Source organism: Ranitomeya imitator, chromosome 2, assembly GCF_032444005.1.
Source record: "Ranitomeya imitator isolate aRanImi1 chromosome 2, aRanImi1.pri, whole genome shotgun sequence".
NCBI classification, from domain to species: domain Eukaryota; kingdom Metazoa; phylum Chordata; class Amphibia; order Anura; family Dendrobatidae; genus Ranitomeya; species Ranitomeya imitator.
In genome coordinates this window covers 148,572,649-148,589,562 of record NC_091283.1, presented here as the reverse complement: position 1 = coordinate 148,589,562, position 16,914 = coordinate 148,572,649, and the positions used below count along the sequence as shown (strand labels likewise).

General features: G+C 46.1%; 1 protein-coding gene across 1 annotated transcript in view; it reads right to left on the bottom strand.

Annotated features, from left to right (window-relative positions):
• The window catches only part of TRAF1 (TNF receptor associated factor 1), a 33,994-nt gene extending 23,357 nt beyond the window's left edge, over nucleotides 1-10,637 (bottom strand). Inside the window, exons 1-6 of the mRNA XM_069747432.1 lie at nucleotides 10,394-10,637; nucleotides 9,171-9,249; nucleotides 8,329-8,427; nucleotides 4,640-4,801; nucleotides 4,402-4,473; nucleotides 4,229-4,285 (exon numbers count right to left, since the gene is read on the bottom strand). Of these exons, the coding sequence (XP_069603533.1) occupies nucleotides 4,229-4,285; nucleotides 4,402-4,473; nucleotides 4,640-4,801; nucleotides 8,329-8,427; nucleotides 9,171-9,249; nucleotides 10,394-10,587 (663 nt within the window). The 5' untranslated portion in view covers nucleotides 10,588-10,637. The remainder of the gene's footprint in view (nucleotides 1-4,228; nucleotides 4,286-4,401; nucleotides 4,474-4,639; nucleotides 4,802-8,328; nucleotides 8,428-9,170; nucleotides 9,250-10,393) is intronic.
• Nucleotides 10,638-16,914: the final 6,277 nt, after the last annotated feature.

Here is a 16,914-nt window from a genome sequence, read left to right as displayed (position 1 = left end):
ATCCCGTTAGTTCTGAGGAAGATATGGGAGGACAAAGCGTGGGTAGTCTTGATAGCGCCATTCTGGCCCAGGAGGCCGTGGTTTGCTTGGCTGAGGAAGATGTCCATTTCTCAGCCTTGGATTCTCCCAGAACTTCCAGACCTTCTCTCCCAAGGTCCAATCCTCCATCCATGAGTGTCCAATTTACATCTGGCGGCGTGGAATTTGAAGGGGCATTACTAAAAAAAGAAAGGTTTTTCGCAAGAACTGGTTAATACCTTACTGAAAAGCAGAAAGGCTTCCACGACAAATATTTATGTTAAAATATGGAAAAGATTCTTGACTAATTCAGGATCAGAGATTGGTCAAAAAATCTGTGTTGCTAAGATTCTGGAGTTCCTGCAGAGAGGTTTAGATATGGGTCTTGCTACAAGCACCCTTAGGGTCCATGTGTCGGCCTTGGGGGCGCTATACAATCGTAATTTAGCTAGCAATTATTGGATCGCTAAATTCATCAAGGCAGCGGCCAGGTCGAGACCCATGGTTAGAAAAAAACTAGCCCCGTGGGATTTAAACTTGGTACTTTCAGCTCTAACTGAAGCCCCATTTGAGCCGATTGACTCTGCTTCTATAAATGTCCTGTCCTTTAAAACAGCGCTTTTAGTCGCCCTCACATCAGCAAGGAGAGTTGGCGACCTACAGGCCCTCTCTAGACAACCTCCATACATTCAGTTTAGAGATGATAGAGAAGTATTAAAGACTGATCCTCTGTACCTTCCAAAGGTAGCGTCAAAATTCCAAAGACTGCAGGAGATAAATCTCCCCACCTTTTGTCCCAACCCCACAAATCAGAAAAAACTAAAACTTCATTCATTAGATGTTAAAAGATGTCTGCTTAGATATATTACAGTAACATACCCTTGGAAAAAGGATAGTTCTTTATTCGTGTCTTTTCAGGGAGTCAGAAAAGGATTTCGGGTGTCTAAAAACACTTTAGGTAGATGGATTAGGGAAGGGATATCTTTGGCTTATTCAGCAGGTGGCCGAGAAGTCCCGGAAGGTATAAGAGCTCATTCAACTCGAGCCATGGCGACATCCTGGGCGGAAAGGTCGGAGGTGTCGATTGAGGACATATGTAAAGCGGCCACATGGTCATCTCCTTCTACTTTAAGCATTATAGACTAGATCTGGGTGGCTCCTCCGATCTCACGTTTGGTAGAAGGGTGCTGGAAGCAGTAGTCCCTCCCTAAGATCCTCTTTCTCTGTAAATCTCTCGTCTGTGCTGTCATGGCGACTGAATAAATACTCACGCTACTTACTGGTAGCGGTGTTTTTCAGGAGCCATGACAGCATCCTTATATTTCCTCCCTTTATGCTAATATGGCTTGACACCACTTGTTTATATAGAAATCTTTCTTTAGTCACATGGGTGAAGTGTATAAATTATTTATGTACTAACTAATCGGGGTGGTCCTCTCATGCTCTGTAATCCAACTGAGGTGGAAGAGAGGTGCCGCCCTTTTATGTCTGTAGGTTTCCTGTCCCTGAAGGGCGGATCCCCTCTCTCATCTGTGCTGTCATGGCTCCTGAAAAACACCGCTACCAGTAAGTAGCTTGAGTATTTTAAAAATATTTAAAAAAATAAATCACAAAATAATGAACAAAAATAAAAAGATATATCAATAAATATATTAAATTTGTTTTCAAATTAAATATAATATAACAAAGTACACAGATTTGACATTGCTTCCTCCAGAACAACTGAGCTATAAAACTGTCACACTAGTTTACCCCTTTAGTGAACAACGTAAAACAAAATGGCAAAAAACAATGCTTTTTCATAATACCGCCAAGCAAAAAGTGGAATAATGCGCGATAAAAACACAAACGTAAATAAAATGGCATTGCTGAAAACGTCATCTTGGCCCACAAAAAAACTAGCCGCCAAACCGCTCCATCAGTGGAAAAATAAAAGTTATAGCTCTCAGAATAAAGCGATGCAAAAATAATCATTTTTTTTATAAGAGTTTTTCTTGTGTAAAAAGACCAAAACATATAAACAAGACCTAAATGTGATATCGCTGTAATCAGAGACTCGAAGAATAAAGCTTATCACTTTTACAACACTGTAAAAAGCATTAAAAAAAAAACCTGAATGGCTTGTTTTTGTTTATTCTGCCTCCTAAAAATCAGAATAGAAAGCTATAAAAAAAAAAATCATGTGCCCTAAAATGATACTAATAAAAACTCCAACTCATCCAGCAAAAAAATAAAAAAAAAATGTAGAAAAATTATAGCTCTCAAAATATGATGGTGCAAAAACTAGTTTTTGCAATAAAAGCACCTTTTATAGTGTGGGACAGCAGCCAAACATGCGATACCAGATTTATATCAGGTTTTTTATAATGCCACCGACCCGAAGAATAAAGTCGCCAAATCACTTGTAGCTCATGAGGAACGGCTTAAAAAATAAACCCAATTCTTCACCTGCTGTTGATTTGTTCATTCTGCCTCCCAAAGATCGCAGTAGGGCTCGGTGCACATTTATCCTGCACTCTGTGTTGAGCGCTTACACTGGGGTTTCCATGTAAATCTCTGAAATACATGATTCAGACAGAACCCCCGGCAGAAGATTCCCTACAATGAGGCAGATGGAGGCACTGTGGACACTGGGTGGCCAATTTTCCAGTGAAAGCCATTTTTTTATGCGTTCAGAAAGTGCCGTCGACTGCAGTTTTGTGAACTTCTGAAAAGAAGGGCAACGCTGAACAAAAGCCATTGTTCAGAGTGCCTCTGCTTCTGCCTTATAGTGAATGGATCATTCAAGGCTTTCATCTGAATTGCACCGCTCGGAGATTTAGATGGAAGCCCCGATATAAGTGCTCAGCGTAGAGCGCCAGATAAATGTGATCCCAAGAGTTATGTAAAATGTTCCTAACAAAAGCTTCAAATCAATCCACAAAAAAAGCAAGTCCCCACTCAGGCCCGTCATCTGTTATCAAAATATAGGGGGCTTCTACAGGTATACACATGCATATTTGTGTGTGATGAGCTCCCTCTGGTGGTGACTGTGTATACACATGCACACTTTGTGTGTGAGGAGCTCCCTCTAGCGGTGACTGCTTATACACTCACATTTGTGTGTGACGAGCTCTCTCTGGCGGTGACCTGTGGTAGATCAGCTCACTCAGCTGTACACGGAGTTAGACACAAGAACACTGTCTCTTCAAGATCTTCCTTGGTTTATTATGTGCAGCATAAACCAAGCTGAAGCAAAAAGTAAATGCGGCCCTCTGGGCAATAACAAAACAAAGTGGTATCACAAAGCAGAGTCCTTATGGTGGCGGGGATCAGCCCACTCAGGGTTAGCAAGACCCTCAGTTCAAGTTTATTCACAAATACACAAACTTCTTTGGAGTGTTCTTCTCCAGACACTGAACACCCTCTGCTTCTGGAGGCCAACTATTTAAGCCCCAGACCACAGTTCGGGGTGGAGATAAGGTGGACAACCTCCTAACCGCTCTATGGTTGTCCACAAAAATCAGCCCTTCAAACAAATTGGCTATTAACCCATTGCAGCACTTTATGTGCTGAAGGAAAACATCTTTGTATTATATCACTGAAGCCATTAACCGTAGTTAAACATATCTCCCCTCTAGCACCTTACCAGTGACTTTGTCACACTGTATATACACACCCACATTTGTATGTGATAAGCTCCCTCTGGTGGTGACTGTGCATACACACGCACATTTGTATGTGATAAGCTCCCTCTGGTGGTGACTGCATACACACGCACATTTGTGTGCGATAAGCTCCCTCTGGTGGTGACTGTGCATACACACGCACATTTGTGTGGTGAGCTCCCTCTAATGGTGTGTGTGTGTATAGGTATAATGTTGATATCGATCCTAGTTATTAGGAAACTTCTCTGGTAAAGTGTACTAATAAGAATTCACAGAGCACCCAACAATACAGAGCATTTAAGGACAGGATTGTAGTAAATCTTGTTAAAGGGTACAGACTTGGGGTTACATAGTGGAATGAGCAGTCTTCGGAACTTTGTTTTCCACAAGTATAGCACACTCCTCTCCTGAGATGCCTTGTGCTCCTGGGGGCTGCTCCTTCCACCATGTCAATGACCTTTATAAAATTAGCTCACTCCTCCATTTCGGTCCTCCACTGCTGATATTGTGGGGATCACACTGTGCTTTTCTACAGCAGCACAGAGGCTCCTTTTTTTACTTACTCTGTAAGTGCATCCTAAAGGGGCAAAGGGACAGTCCGCCGGGCCGCTATGGTTGTGCTGTAGGGAGAACAACATTTTATCCAGGCAGGTTATATATATATATTGGGGCTAGGGGGTCCCCACAATTACATCACTTTGAGTATTAACCCTTTCTAGACCAGAGACTTCCTTACTTTGCCTTTAGCTTGAATATCTAATTTTCTGGAACCTGGATCCTTGGAGAAAGTCTTCTCACAATTGTGTTTCTGAAAAGAAACAGAAAAACATGAGGGAAGCTGCACAGTACAGCACAGCGGGTGACTACCCCCGCTATCACCCTGATTTCACTATACTGCTCCTTAGTGTTCTGTCCTCTGACCTGGGGCATGATAGGATTTATAGTTATACAGTGTCTAGTGGTTCATGTCTTACTTGGTCCTGTTTTTTTTGGATCCTCTGGGAGCATCGCAGACACACACAAGTGCTGCTGGGGCATTCATGGTTCAAGTGCTCGGCCAGAAACTTCCTCTGAACACTTTTCCCACAGCTGGTGTGACAGTGAATCTCCGCGAAATCACAGACACTCTGGTGATCCTGCGACAGAAAGAGGATGATGAGTATACATAGTCAGTGATGTCACCGCTGATCTCTAGTGATGGAAAGGCGGCATTCTCAGTGATGTCACCGCTGATCTCTAGTGATGGATAGGAGGCATTCTCAGTGATGTCACCGCTGATCTCTAGTGATGGATAGGAGGCATTCTCAGTGATGTCACCGTTGATCTCTAGTGATGGATAGGCGGCATTCTCAGTGATGTCACCACTGATTTCTAGTGATGGATAGGCGGCATTCTCAGTGATGTCACCACTGATCTCTAGTGATGGATAGGAGGCATTCTCAGTGATGTCACTGCTGATCTCTAGTGATGGATAGGAGGCATTCTCGGTGATGTCACCGCTAATCTAGTGATAGGAGGCATTCTCAGTGATGTCACCGCTGATCTCTAGTGATGGATAGGAGGCATTCTCAGTGGTGTCACTGCTGATCTCTAGTGATAGATAGGAGGCATTCTCAGTGATGTCACCGCTGATCTCTAGTGATGGATAGGTGGCTGTTGTGAATTCTGCTCTTGGGCTCCCTCCGGTGGTTGTAAGTGGCACTTTTGTGAGTTCTGCTCTTGGGCTCCCTCCGGTGGTTTTAAGTGGTATGGCTGCTCCTTGGATTTAGCAGTCTGCAGCTGCTTCCACTGATTCTTTCTGCTCGGCTATTTATGCCTGGCTTTTCCCTTCAGCAGTGCCACTTGTCAATGGTTCCTGGTTGGATTCACATCTCTTGGATTTCCCTGATATCCTGACCAGTTCAGCAAAGTTAAGTCCTTGCTTTGCTCTTTTCTGTCCACATGTTGTGGACTTATTCGTTCTGTGCATTCTATGTTTTGTCCAGCTTGTTAGTATGGATTAATTCAGTTAAGCTGGAAGCTCTGGGAAGCAGATTTACCCTCCACACCTTTAGTCAGGTGTGGAGATTTTTGTAAACTCTGTGTGGATTTTTGTAGTTTTTTATACTGACCGCACAGTATTCTATCCTGTCTTATCTATCTAGCTAGACTGGCCTCCTGTGCTACATCCTGGTTTCATTCTGTGTATGTCTTTTCCCTCTCCACTCACAGTCATTACTTGTGGGGGGCTAACTATCCTTTGGGGATTTTCTCTGAGGCAAGATAGTTTTCCTGTTTCTATCTTTAGGGGTAGTTAGTTCTCAGGCTGTGACAAGATGCCTAGGGAGTGACAGGAGTGACGGCTACTTCTAGTGTTGTGTTGAGCTTAGGGACTGCGGTCAGTACAGGTACCACCTCCTTCAGAGCTCGTCCCATGTTGCTCTTAAACCAACAGTCCATAACAGGTAGCATTCTCAGTGATGTCACCGCTAATCTCTAGTGATAGGCGGCATTCTCAGTGATGTCACCGCTGATCTCTAGTGATGGATAGGCGGCATTCTCAGTGATATCACCGCTGATCTCTAGTGATGGATAGGAGGCATTCTCAGTGATGTCACCGCTAATCTCTAGTGATAGGCGGCATTCTCAGTGATGTCACCGCTGATCTCTAGTGATGGATAGGAGGCATTCTCAGTGATGTCACCGCTGATCTCTAGTGATGGATAGGAGGCATTCTCAGTGATGTCACCGCTGATCTCTAGTGATGGATAGTAGGCATTCTCAGTGATGTCACCACTGATCTCTAGTGATGGATAGGCGGCATTCTCAGTGATGTCACCGCTGATCTCTAGTGATGGATACGAGGCATTCTCAGTGATGTCACCACTATTTCTAGTGATGGATAGGCGGCATTCTCAGTAATGTCACCGCTGATCTCTAGTGATGTATAGGAGGCATTCTCAGTGATGTCACCGCTGATCTCTAGTGATGGATAGGAGGCATTCTCGGTGATGTCACCGCTAATCTAGTGATAGGAGGCATTCTCAGTGATGTCACCGCTTATCTCTAGTGATGGATAGGTGGCATTCTCGGTGACGTCACTGCTGATCTCTAGTGATGGATAGGAGGCATTCTCATTGATGTCACCGCTGATCTTTAGTGATGGATAGGTGGCTGTTGTGAATTCTGCTCTTGGGCTCCCTCCGGTGGTTTTAAGTGGTATGGCTGCTCCTTGGATTTAGCAGTCTGCAGCTGCTTCCACTGATTGTCTTTCTGCTCGGCTATTTATGCCTGGCTTTTCCCTTCAGCAGTGCCACTTGTCAATGGTTCCTGGTTGGATTCACATCTCTCTTGGATTTCCCTGATATCCTGACCAGTTCAGCAAAGTTAAGTCTTTGCTTTGCTCTTTTCTTTTCTTTTATTCGTTCTGTGCTTTCTATGTTTTGTCCAGCTTGTTAGTATGGATTAATTCAGTTAAGCTGGAAGCTCTGGGAAGCAGATTTACCCTCCACACCTTTAGTCAGGTGTGGAGATTTTTGTAAACTCTGTGTGGATTTTTGTAGTTTTTTTTATACTGACCGCACAGCATTCTATCCTGTCTTATCTATCTAGCTAGACTGGCCTCCTGTGCTACATCCTGGTTTCATTCGGTGTATGTCTTTTCCCTCTCCACTCACAGTCATTACTTGTGGGGGGCTATCTATCCTTTGGGGATTTTCTCTGAGGCAAGATAGTTTTCCTGTTTCTATCTTTAGGGGTAGTTAGTTCTCAGGCTGTGACGAGGTGCCTAGGGAGTGACAGGAGCATCCCACGGCTACTTCTAGTGTTGTGTTGAGCTAAGGGACTGCGGTCAGTACAGGTACCACTTCCCTCAGAGCTCGTTCCATTTTGCTCCTAAACCACCAGTCCATAACAGGTGGCATTCTCAGTGATGTCACCGCTAATCTCTAGTGATAGGCGGCATTCTCAGTGATGTCACCGCTGATCTCTAGTGATGGATAGGCGGCATTCTCAGTGATGTCACTGCTGATCTCTAGTGATGGATAGGAGGCATTCTTAGTGATGTCACCCCTGATCTCTAGTGATGGATAGGAGGCATTCTTAGTGATGTCACCGCTGATCTCTAGTGATGGATAGGAGGCATTCTTAGTGATATCACCGCTGATCTCTAGTGATGGATAGGAGGCATTCTTAGTGATATCACCCCTGATCTCTAGTGATGGATAGGAGGCATTCTTAGTGATATCACCGCTGATCTCTAGTGATGGATAGGAGGCATTCTCAGTGATGTCACCGCTGATCTCTAGTGATGTATAGGAGGCATTCTCAGTGGTGTCACTGCTGATCTCTAGTGATGGATAGGAGGCATTCTCAGTGATGTCACCGCTGATCTCTAGTGATGGATAGGCGGCATTCTCAGTGATGTCACCGCTGATCTCTAGTGATGGATAGGCGGCATTCTCAGTGGTGTCACTGCTGATCTCTAGTGATGGATAGGAGGCATTTTCAGTGATGTCACTGCTGATCTCTAGTGATGGATAGGTGGCATTCTCAGTGATGTCATCGCTGATCTCTAGTGATGGATAGGCTGCATTCTCAGTGGTGTCACTGCTGATCTCTAGTGATAGGCGGCATTCTCAGTGATGTCACTATTGATCTCTGGTGATGGATATTTTATACTCGCCTCATAGTCTCTGAGGACCCCGCTCCAGTTGCACCCTGGTATCTCGCAGTGGACTTTTAGTTCTGAGATTTCTTTATTGATGGCCGTGTCACTGAAAGCCTAGAATAGGAACAATGAAATGTTGGTGAGTTTGGGAATCTGGACGCCGCCGTCATCATCCCTGCATCACATGATCGGTTGTTGGAATCCTCCAGAGCAGCGGAAGGAATGTGGAGGACACCTGATGCAGGGAGCCAGACCTGGTGCTTTGCTCTATTCCCCTCCTATATGGAATTAGTGACTTGGAAAAAGTATTTCCACGTTGTACCTAAAAACATAAATATATTTTTGGGGATTCTATTTGATATACTAACACAATGAAAAAAAGACAAAAACTGAGCTTGGATTAAGTTGATATACATGCAGCACACAAACACATGTCCACATTGGCCACAAATCGCACAAAACCTACAAGAAACAAAATGAGCAAAAACCCTGCTGTAACCAAATAAGTAAAAAGCAAAAGTGCACATTTAAATAACACAGAGTTCTTAGTAATTCTGTTTTTTTTAATCAAAAATAGCATAAAAGCCATCCCACAATCGTCAAGGTGACCCTGATCGGGACGGAACCTACGCTGTCTAATATTAAAAACCTTACCATGTGTCAGAGTTGACCTCAGTGTGTGAATAAGGGCAGACAAAAGGACTGGTTCCAATGTATGGACACCAAGTCACGGTGTGGCCTCCGTTTCCTGAGCTGGTAGTAATGTTTAAAATCTTCCCCAGACTGGTGTGGAAAAGTTCACAAGGTATGAAGACTTTTTCAAGGTTCTGTTCATTGTAAGTTCCTGGAGAACCCACCTTGTTTTCTGCGAGGTGGCTGTCTTCACTCAGGGAGCTAGGCTCCTCCTGACACTTCAGGCAGATGGCAGATTGATTTCTGTGCAGGAAATAAAGAAATGGATGCAGAATGTGTGGTGATCGGAAGACATCATGAATGTCTGGAAAGATCAGGGGAAAATCCTCCACTAACAACCCGGTCCCCAAATTACTCTGTATGATGTGACTGGATGTAACTGCAGAATAGTGATTGCAGCTCTGGAGGATAGAAGCTAACATTACACATGGCTGCAGTGGTGTGACTTCCCCTTCTGTGTGGGCAGAATTTCCCAATTCCCCATGTGACAGTTCTGTGGGTGTGGGACTCCTCTTTGTGCCGATGGAGGGACTCTCCAGGTGATTAGGTCACAACTGCTCCCTCCGTTCTGGGAATCCCCATGATATTTCAGACCCGCAGGCTGGTATTAGACTAGCCAGGATATGCCTGTTTCCATCTACACAGACCTACAACTTCTCACAGCAGAGGGTTTGTTTCAGATAATCACTCTAATCCTCTGTGAAGTAATGTGGGTGCACAGAGCTGTCCTCATTGTTTGTTACAATGTATCGTTGCAGTTTCTCCCCCCCCCCCCCCCCCCCCCCGCTGAGCAGAGTTTCGCCTTTGCTTCTGTGGGAAGACCTGCAAGCAGAGGCGTAACTACAACAGGTGCAGGGGTTGCAATCGCACCCGGGCCCTGGAGCCTAGGGGGCCCTTAAAGTCCCTTTAGACTATATTTTCTATAGTTCTATAGTATAGACTATTGCTATTAAAGATTTAAAATATTTGGGGGCCCTCTTGGAGCTTTTGCATTGGGGCCCATGAGTTTCAAGTTATGTCACTGTGTGCAAGCGTATAGCAGCAGAGCTTTTCCCGATGTGCACTGCGCCGTCACCTCAGGCAGAGGACAGTGGTGCCCCCATCTGGCAAGTTTTTGTTGGCGCACCGTTGACTTTCCTGTGTTGGTAAGGCCTGCAGACTGCACAGACGTGGCATGCACTTCTCACATATATCTGGGTAGAGTTCAGAATGCTTCTCTCGCACAGGATTATCTAGTGTGGATACATTGTATCAAACCCTCAGCTGTGAAATAGGTTTTCAGTCTCTGGATGTAAAGATGAATGTTTCAGACACTGACAGCAAGCAGAGATCATGAAAATAGTGAGGAATTGAAAGATGGGATCTTTGTGTGAAGTTTGTCACTGACCTGATGATCCAGGTGAGGCATGGGGCGCAGTAGCGGTGGCCACACAGTGTCTGCTGCGCCTTCTTCAAGATGTTGTGACAGTTGCAGCAGAGATACTTGTTGCCGGGGATGTGGTCACAGATGCTGGCCGGATACCCAGACACAAACTCATTCTCACGGGGGGCAGAGTCAGGGTCGCTTCTCGCTTGCTCCATCGCTGATCACACCGTGGTCTGTGCGCTCAGTTTTATCTGCAAGACATGCTGCGGAGATCCCTGGATGACGTCATCAGCTGCGGGGCTTCCCCAGCATAGACGGGAAGTGAGAGCCTCCCCCAAATGTCTGAAATAAATCCCCCCCCCCCCAAAGCATCATGGAGCATCAAATCCGAACAGGGCACTAAACCTGCTCAGGGGACTGCAATCTATTACTCCCTGTTATCAGCCATTACTGGGGAGAGGAGACTGTAGGACAGGTGACTACGATCTATTACTTCCTGTTATCAGCCATTACTGAGGAGAGGAGACTGTAGGACTGGTGACTGCAATCTATTACTCCCTGTTATCAGCCATTACTGGGGAGAGGAGACTGTAGGACTGGTGACTGCAATCTATTACTCCCTGTTATCAGCCATTACTGGGGAGAGGCGACTGTAGGACTGGTGACTACGATCTATTACTCCCTGTTATCAGCCATTATTGGGGAGAGGTGACTAGGACAGGTGACTGTTCTGTCCCCACATGAGGCGAATGGAGGTGTGGTTGATTAAAAAGCGTTGTGAGAGAGAATCGTACCTCCGTATTTCCTCGATATGAGGCAGACTGGACCAATGCTGCTCAGCGTCCGAAGAGATGATGCACACCAGGGATTGTGTAGTCCAGACTTGTTTATTTGGAAATCTGGACATACAGCCCATAATTGGTAATACAGTACTTTCTTCAGAAATGCAGGTGTAGACAGGGTACAGTAAGATGTAGCACCAAGTATGACTGCAAGTGTGAGCAGCAAGAGAGAGTGGTCGAAAGACTGATGCCTTCTTAAGCCGGTTAAAGCGTGTCTTCTCACAACAGAAAGTAAACTGAAAATGGCTGCCAGAGGAAGAGAAGACTTGACCCCTGAACCGGAAGTAAGACATGCCCACAAGAATAAATGAATAACAAGCTGCCATACGGAAAAAGGCCATTTGGTGGCAGCAGAGTTAAATACAGAGTAAAATATAACAACATACATGGAACAGCAAACTCCCCGTCTGAAATTCCGTAAGGGATTTCACTATATTAATGTCCTTGAAATAAAGTCCAACAACCTAGAAAATGAAACCAAACATGCATGCAATGCAATAACAACAACTTTAAACAAGATAAAACGTTAAGTTAGTTTCTGAGATAATCCAAAGGAAAACCCATCTTCGGATCAGAGAAGCCGCACTAGGCCAAACGATCTCTGACCCACTGTAATCCAATGGGCAAGTAGTAGTGCAGTGTTCTGTTTATAGTTTATCCTCCCGGAATGTCCTCAGTAGAGAGTGGTTTTTGGCAGACGTGCCAACCATGACAGTCTTTGTCTCCATGTGAGTTGAGATAAGATCTCGCAATGTGGACTAACCTTGTGATAGTCTTGACGAGATTCATCCAATTGGAGAAGCGTTCCAAGCACTGGCAACCGAGGGTGGAGGTTGGTTTAGTGTTCGTGGCCAGAGCACTGACCTCGGAGCGGACTTCTGGATCATTATTCGGATCCTGGATGCTGAAGACTTCCTGGAAACATTCACTTCCCTTCTGTTCCAGCAGAAACTTTGGACCTGAAAGCCAAGAAGAGTTAGCAAAGGAATTTAAAGACATAGGTCTAGTGGCATAGTTGGCTGGATTAAGTTCAGATGGGATATAGTGCCATTGTTCAGGTTTGGAAGACCTTCTTATTCTCTCAATGCGGTTACTGACGTACACGTAGAAGCACCTTGTTTGGTTGTAGATGTAACCTAAGATAACTTTACTGTCACTGTAGTATTGTACGTCATCTATGTGAATGTCCAGCTCATGCTGAATAAAGTCTGCAAGTTCTACTGCAAGCACAGTTCCGCAGAGTTCAAGCCTGGGAATAGTGTTGTCAGGCTTGGGAGCCAACTTAGCTTTGCCGAAAACGAAACCAACGTGATCTTGATTGTCGGATTCCGTCACCTTCAGGTAGACAACAGCTGCAATGGCCTCCGTGGATGCATCTGAGAACACATGGAGTTCCGTCCTAGTGCTAGCAGCAAGTGAGATTCCGGCGTAGCATCTCTGTATATGGATTTCATCCAAAGCACACAAAGACTGCTTCCAGGTTTCCCATTTCGATTCCTTATCAGGAGGTAGTGGGGCATCCCAGTCCTTGACTGTTTCGGAAAGCTGTCTCAGAAGGGATTTACCTTGTATGGTAATTGGTGCCACGAATCCCAGTGGGTCATACAGGCTATTTACCACTGACAGGACACCACGTTTAGTGAATGGTTTGTCTGCACAGTTGATTTGGAAACCGAAGGCGTTAGCTGACCGGTTCCACCTCAGGCCTAAGCTTCTGTGCACAGGTGGACGGTCTGGTCCTAGGTCTATGTCCTTGAATCCAGGTGCATGGTCACTTGACCCAAAGGCTCTCATGACAGCCAGGCTGTTTGAAGCAATTTTGTGCAGTCTAACTTAGCTCGGTATAGCATATGTTGGGTCCTTTTTAAGTAGGTCAATTGCCGCTACCTTCTGTGGGTAGAGATTTTAGTCCATCATCTAAGTAGAACTCTTTCTCTACAAAGTCTCTGGCGTCTGTTCCATACTCGGACTCTCCTTCTAATGCGGTTCTCCGCAGGCCATAGGTTGCCACTGCGGGTGAAGGGCTGTTCCCAAATGCGTGCACCCGCATGCGATACTCCACCATCTCTTTGCTGGGGTCATTGTCCTTGTACCACAGGAACCTGAGGAAATTCCTGTGGTCCTCTCTGACTATGAAACAGTGGAACATCTGTTCAATGTCGGCGGTGATAGCAATGGGCTCTTTCCTGAACCTCATCAACACTCCTACTAGGTTGTTTGTCAGATTAGAACCTGTGAGGAGGACATCATTGAGAGATACGCCATGATGTTTGGCGCTTGAATCAAAGACTACTCTAATTTGTTTAGGTTTCTTCAGGTGATATACTCCAAATGAGGGTAGGTACCAGCACTCCTCGTTTTCCTTTAAGGGAGGCGCTGGCTCCGCATGGTTGTTATGGAATATTTTGCCCATAAAGGTGACGATGTGTTCTTTCATCTCCGGTTTATTGCTTAGTGTGCGCTGGAGAGAGTTAAATCTGGACAAGGCGTGTTCACGATTGTTCGGGAGCCTTGCCCTGGTAGCTCGGAAGGGTAAGGGAAAAACCCAGTGATTGGTCTCGTCCTTAAGGAACTCCATTATCCTGATGAATTCCTTGTCTTCCAGAGGCGGAGCTACTTTGTTGTCATCCCTAGTGGTACGAAACACCGATCTTCCCAAGTCGTCTGCATAGGGAGAAGGGATAACATCAGGCAGCTGTACAGGATCTGGAAGCTTTTCCTTCACCTCATAGTGATGAGGACATGGTTTGCAGAAAGTAGTGCGCCCGTCTCTGCGTACGTAGGTCTTAAAGGAATGGACGCCTGTTCGGTCCAAGCATACATTTCCTATGACTACCCACCCCAAGTCAAGTCTCTGGGCATAGGGTGCATAGTCAGGACCATTACACTGTTGGTGGACCTTATGTATCCTTAAATTATCTTTGCCGAGTAGAAGTAGCATTTCAGCATCTGTGTCCAAAGGTGGGATAACGCAGGCTAGGTGCCTTAAGTGTGGTTGGTGGAATGCAGATTCCGGGGTAGGGATCTCATCCCTTTGGTCTGGTATTTGATCGCACTCGATTAGCGTAGGTAGGGGTATTTCTACGTCTTCATTGACAGGAGAAGCAATGAAACCTTGTGCTCTTCTGCCTCTAGTCTCTATGTGCCCCGAGCAAGTATTCAGAGTGTAGGGCATTGCTGGTCCCTTGATTCTAAAGGCTTCAAAGAACTTAGGTCCAGCTAGGGATCGATTGCTCTGATCGTCAATGATGGCATACATTTTTACTGCCTTCTCTGGTTGCCCTTCTGGATAAACTCTGATTAGGCATATCCTGGCACAGCATTTTGCACTTTGATTCTCCCCACATACCTCTGAGCATGAGCAGGAAACAGCTGTGGTGGACTTGGCGTTATTCTGTGGCTCCCCGCCATGGCTTGTAGCGGGACTAGAGGTAACTGTGACTGCTGGATAGCTGGTGGCTGAGGCTGGGTGCAAGGCTGATGGGTGTCTGTCGCTGTGACACTCTTCACACTTAATGGCAGATTTACAGTCCTTGGCCATGTGTTCTGATGAAGCGCAGCACTTGAAACATACCCCAAGTTCGCTGAGGATTTTCTTGCGCTCCTGCATGGTTTTTGACCTGAAGCCTCTACATTTGTTGAGTGAGTGTGGTCTTTTGTGAATGGGACACTCACGATTGAAGGACTTATCCCTCGACGGAGTAGTGTTCTGCTTATCAGCAGGTGATGGCAGGTTAGTCTTTCTGACGCTTACACTTGAGTCCTTGCGTCTATGTGTGATGCTTTCATACCTTGATGAAGATGTTTCTGGAGCTGCAGTGTTAGACTCCAGGAAGTCAAGGCTAGGGTAGTTCCTCATTTGGGCCTGTTCGTCCATGAACTTGCAGAACTGAACAAACGGAGGAAAGGTGACATCATGTGACCTTTTATACCTGGAGATGCACACTGCCCACTTCTCTTGCAGACTATGTGGCAGCCTTGAGACGATCGGGTTCACCCCATGGGCAGTGTCCAGGTAGCCCAGTCCAGACAGACGAGGGTCTCTTTTAGCAAGTTCCAGCTCCATAAGCAGGTCACTTAAGTCCAGAAGCTTGTGGGCTTCCTTAAGGTTGATCCTTGGAACATTCTGCAGTCTCTTGAATAGGGACTTTTCTATGGCTTCAGCGCTGCCGTAGGTTCTTTCAAGTCTCTGCCAGGCCGCGGCGAGACCTGCTTCAGCCTGCCCCACATAGACAGTCCTAAGACTCTTGATACGGTTTGTGGATTCAGGACCCAACCATTTTACCAGGAGGTCGAGCTCCTGCTCGGCGGATAGGTTGAGATCGGCAATGGCGGCCTTGAAGGTTGCTTTCCAGGCTCTGTAGTTCTCTGCACGGTCGTCGAATTTTGAGAGGCTAGTGCTGATTAGCTCCCTGCTCACCATGAACCTGGCAAACTCAGACATGTCTGATTCTTCACTCCTTGTTTCCGTATTAGCTTGTGGTGCCCCTCGGGCGTATAAGCTGTGTGGCGTGGAAGGGTGAATTGTTCCCGGGTAGAATGATGTTGCTGCATGGTTGAGCTGTGGTTTAACCTCTGGAGAATCTGATGACTGCTGCTTGAACTGTGGAGGCAGGCTGGAGTGTGCCTTGCGGTCGTCTTGCGGTGATGACTGCTCCTGAGGGGGTGCATCACGGCATTGGCATTGGTCTTGGGTATCTGTAGGGGCTGTGGGCAATACTGGCGCCATAGGTTGGGCTGACTTGGACTTTTCCGCAATGTTGGGTTGAACGTCGCTGGAAAAGGTGTGCGCTGCAGGTATCTGTTTCTGCACGTAATCTCTGGTACGAACAGCTGGGTCGTCTTTTTCCTGTGTTGGCAGGCAAATAGGGTCGAGGTTTTGCTTCAGTGCTTGCTCGAGTATTTTTACTTCAGCTAGCGCGATTTCTTCTTCCATTTCTGTTTGAAGAATCTTTGCTCAAGCCTCTGCTTTCCTGGCTTCTGCTTCTGTCTCTACTTTCTTTTCTGTGTAGGAACGTCTTAGTTTGGACCGCTCTGCGTTTAAACGGGCCTCTAAAATTCTGTCGCTGAGAGCTGAAGTTCTTGAGCAGGATGATTTGTATGACCGGACAGTGTTTAGACGAGGCTTACCTGTGCGATCTAGTTTCTTGCAGATGGGCGATACGAAGCTCCGCTTTATCTTTGGCGTCTTGCACGGCGGCGTCCCTTTGTCTGTGGAATCTGCCTTGCTTAACTCTGATAGGGCTTCGTCGATTTTAGAGTCTTTTAGGAAGGCGGCATACTTTGCGGACAGTCTCTTGTATCTGCCGTGGGCCATGTCTAGCTGTCTTATAGTGTCCTGTAAACCCATTGCATAATTTTTGTGGCGTTAGACGCTTGACATGAGGGAGGCAACTCGTTCCCACAGGTCATCCAGGTTGTCATTGAACTCATCCCTTGTGGAATGGTAATTCTCGAGGACCTTTAATGTTGGCTTGATGGAGCGTACTGGTCGTGCATCTGGGTCTGCTGCAGAAGCCGGCTCTGCTTCCCGGTCTTCATAATGGACAGTATTGGGTTGTATTTGCTCTGTTTCAGCATTGGGGAACTGCGTATGGTCCTTTTCGGCCATTTTGATTTAAGGTGCGCTGTCCCCTTAAGAAACTGAACTTTTGAATTGGGGGCTGGGAATCGTGGTGCAGCTTAGTTGCCACCCCCTGA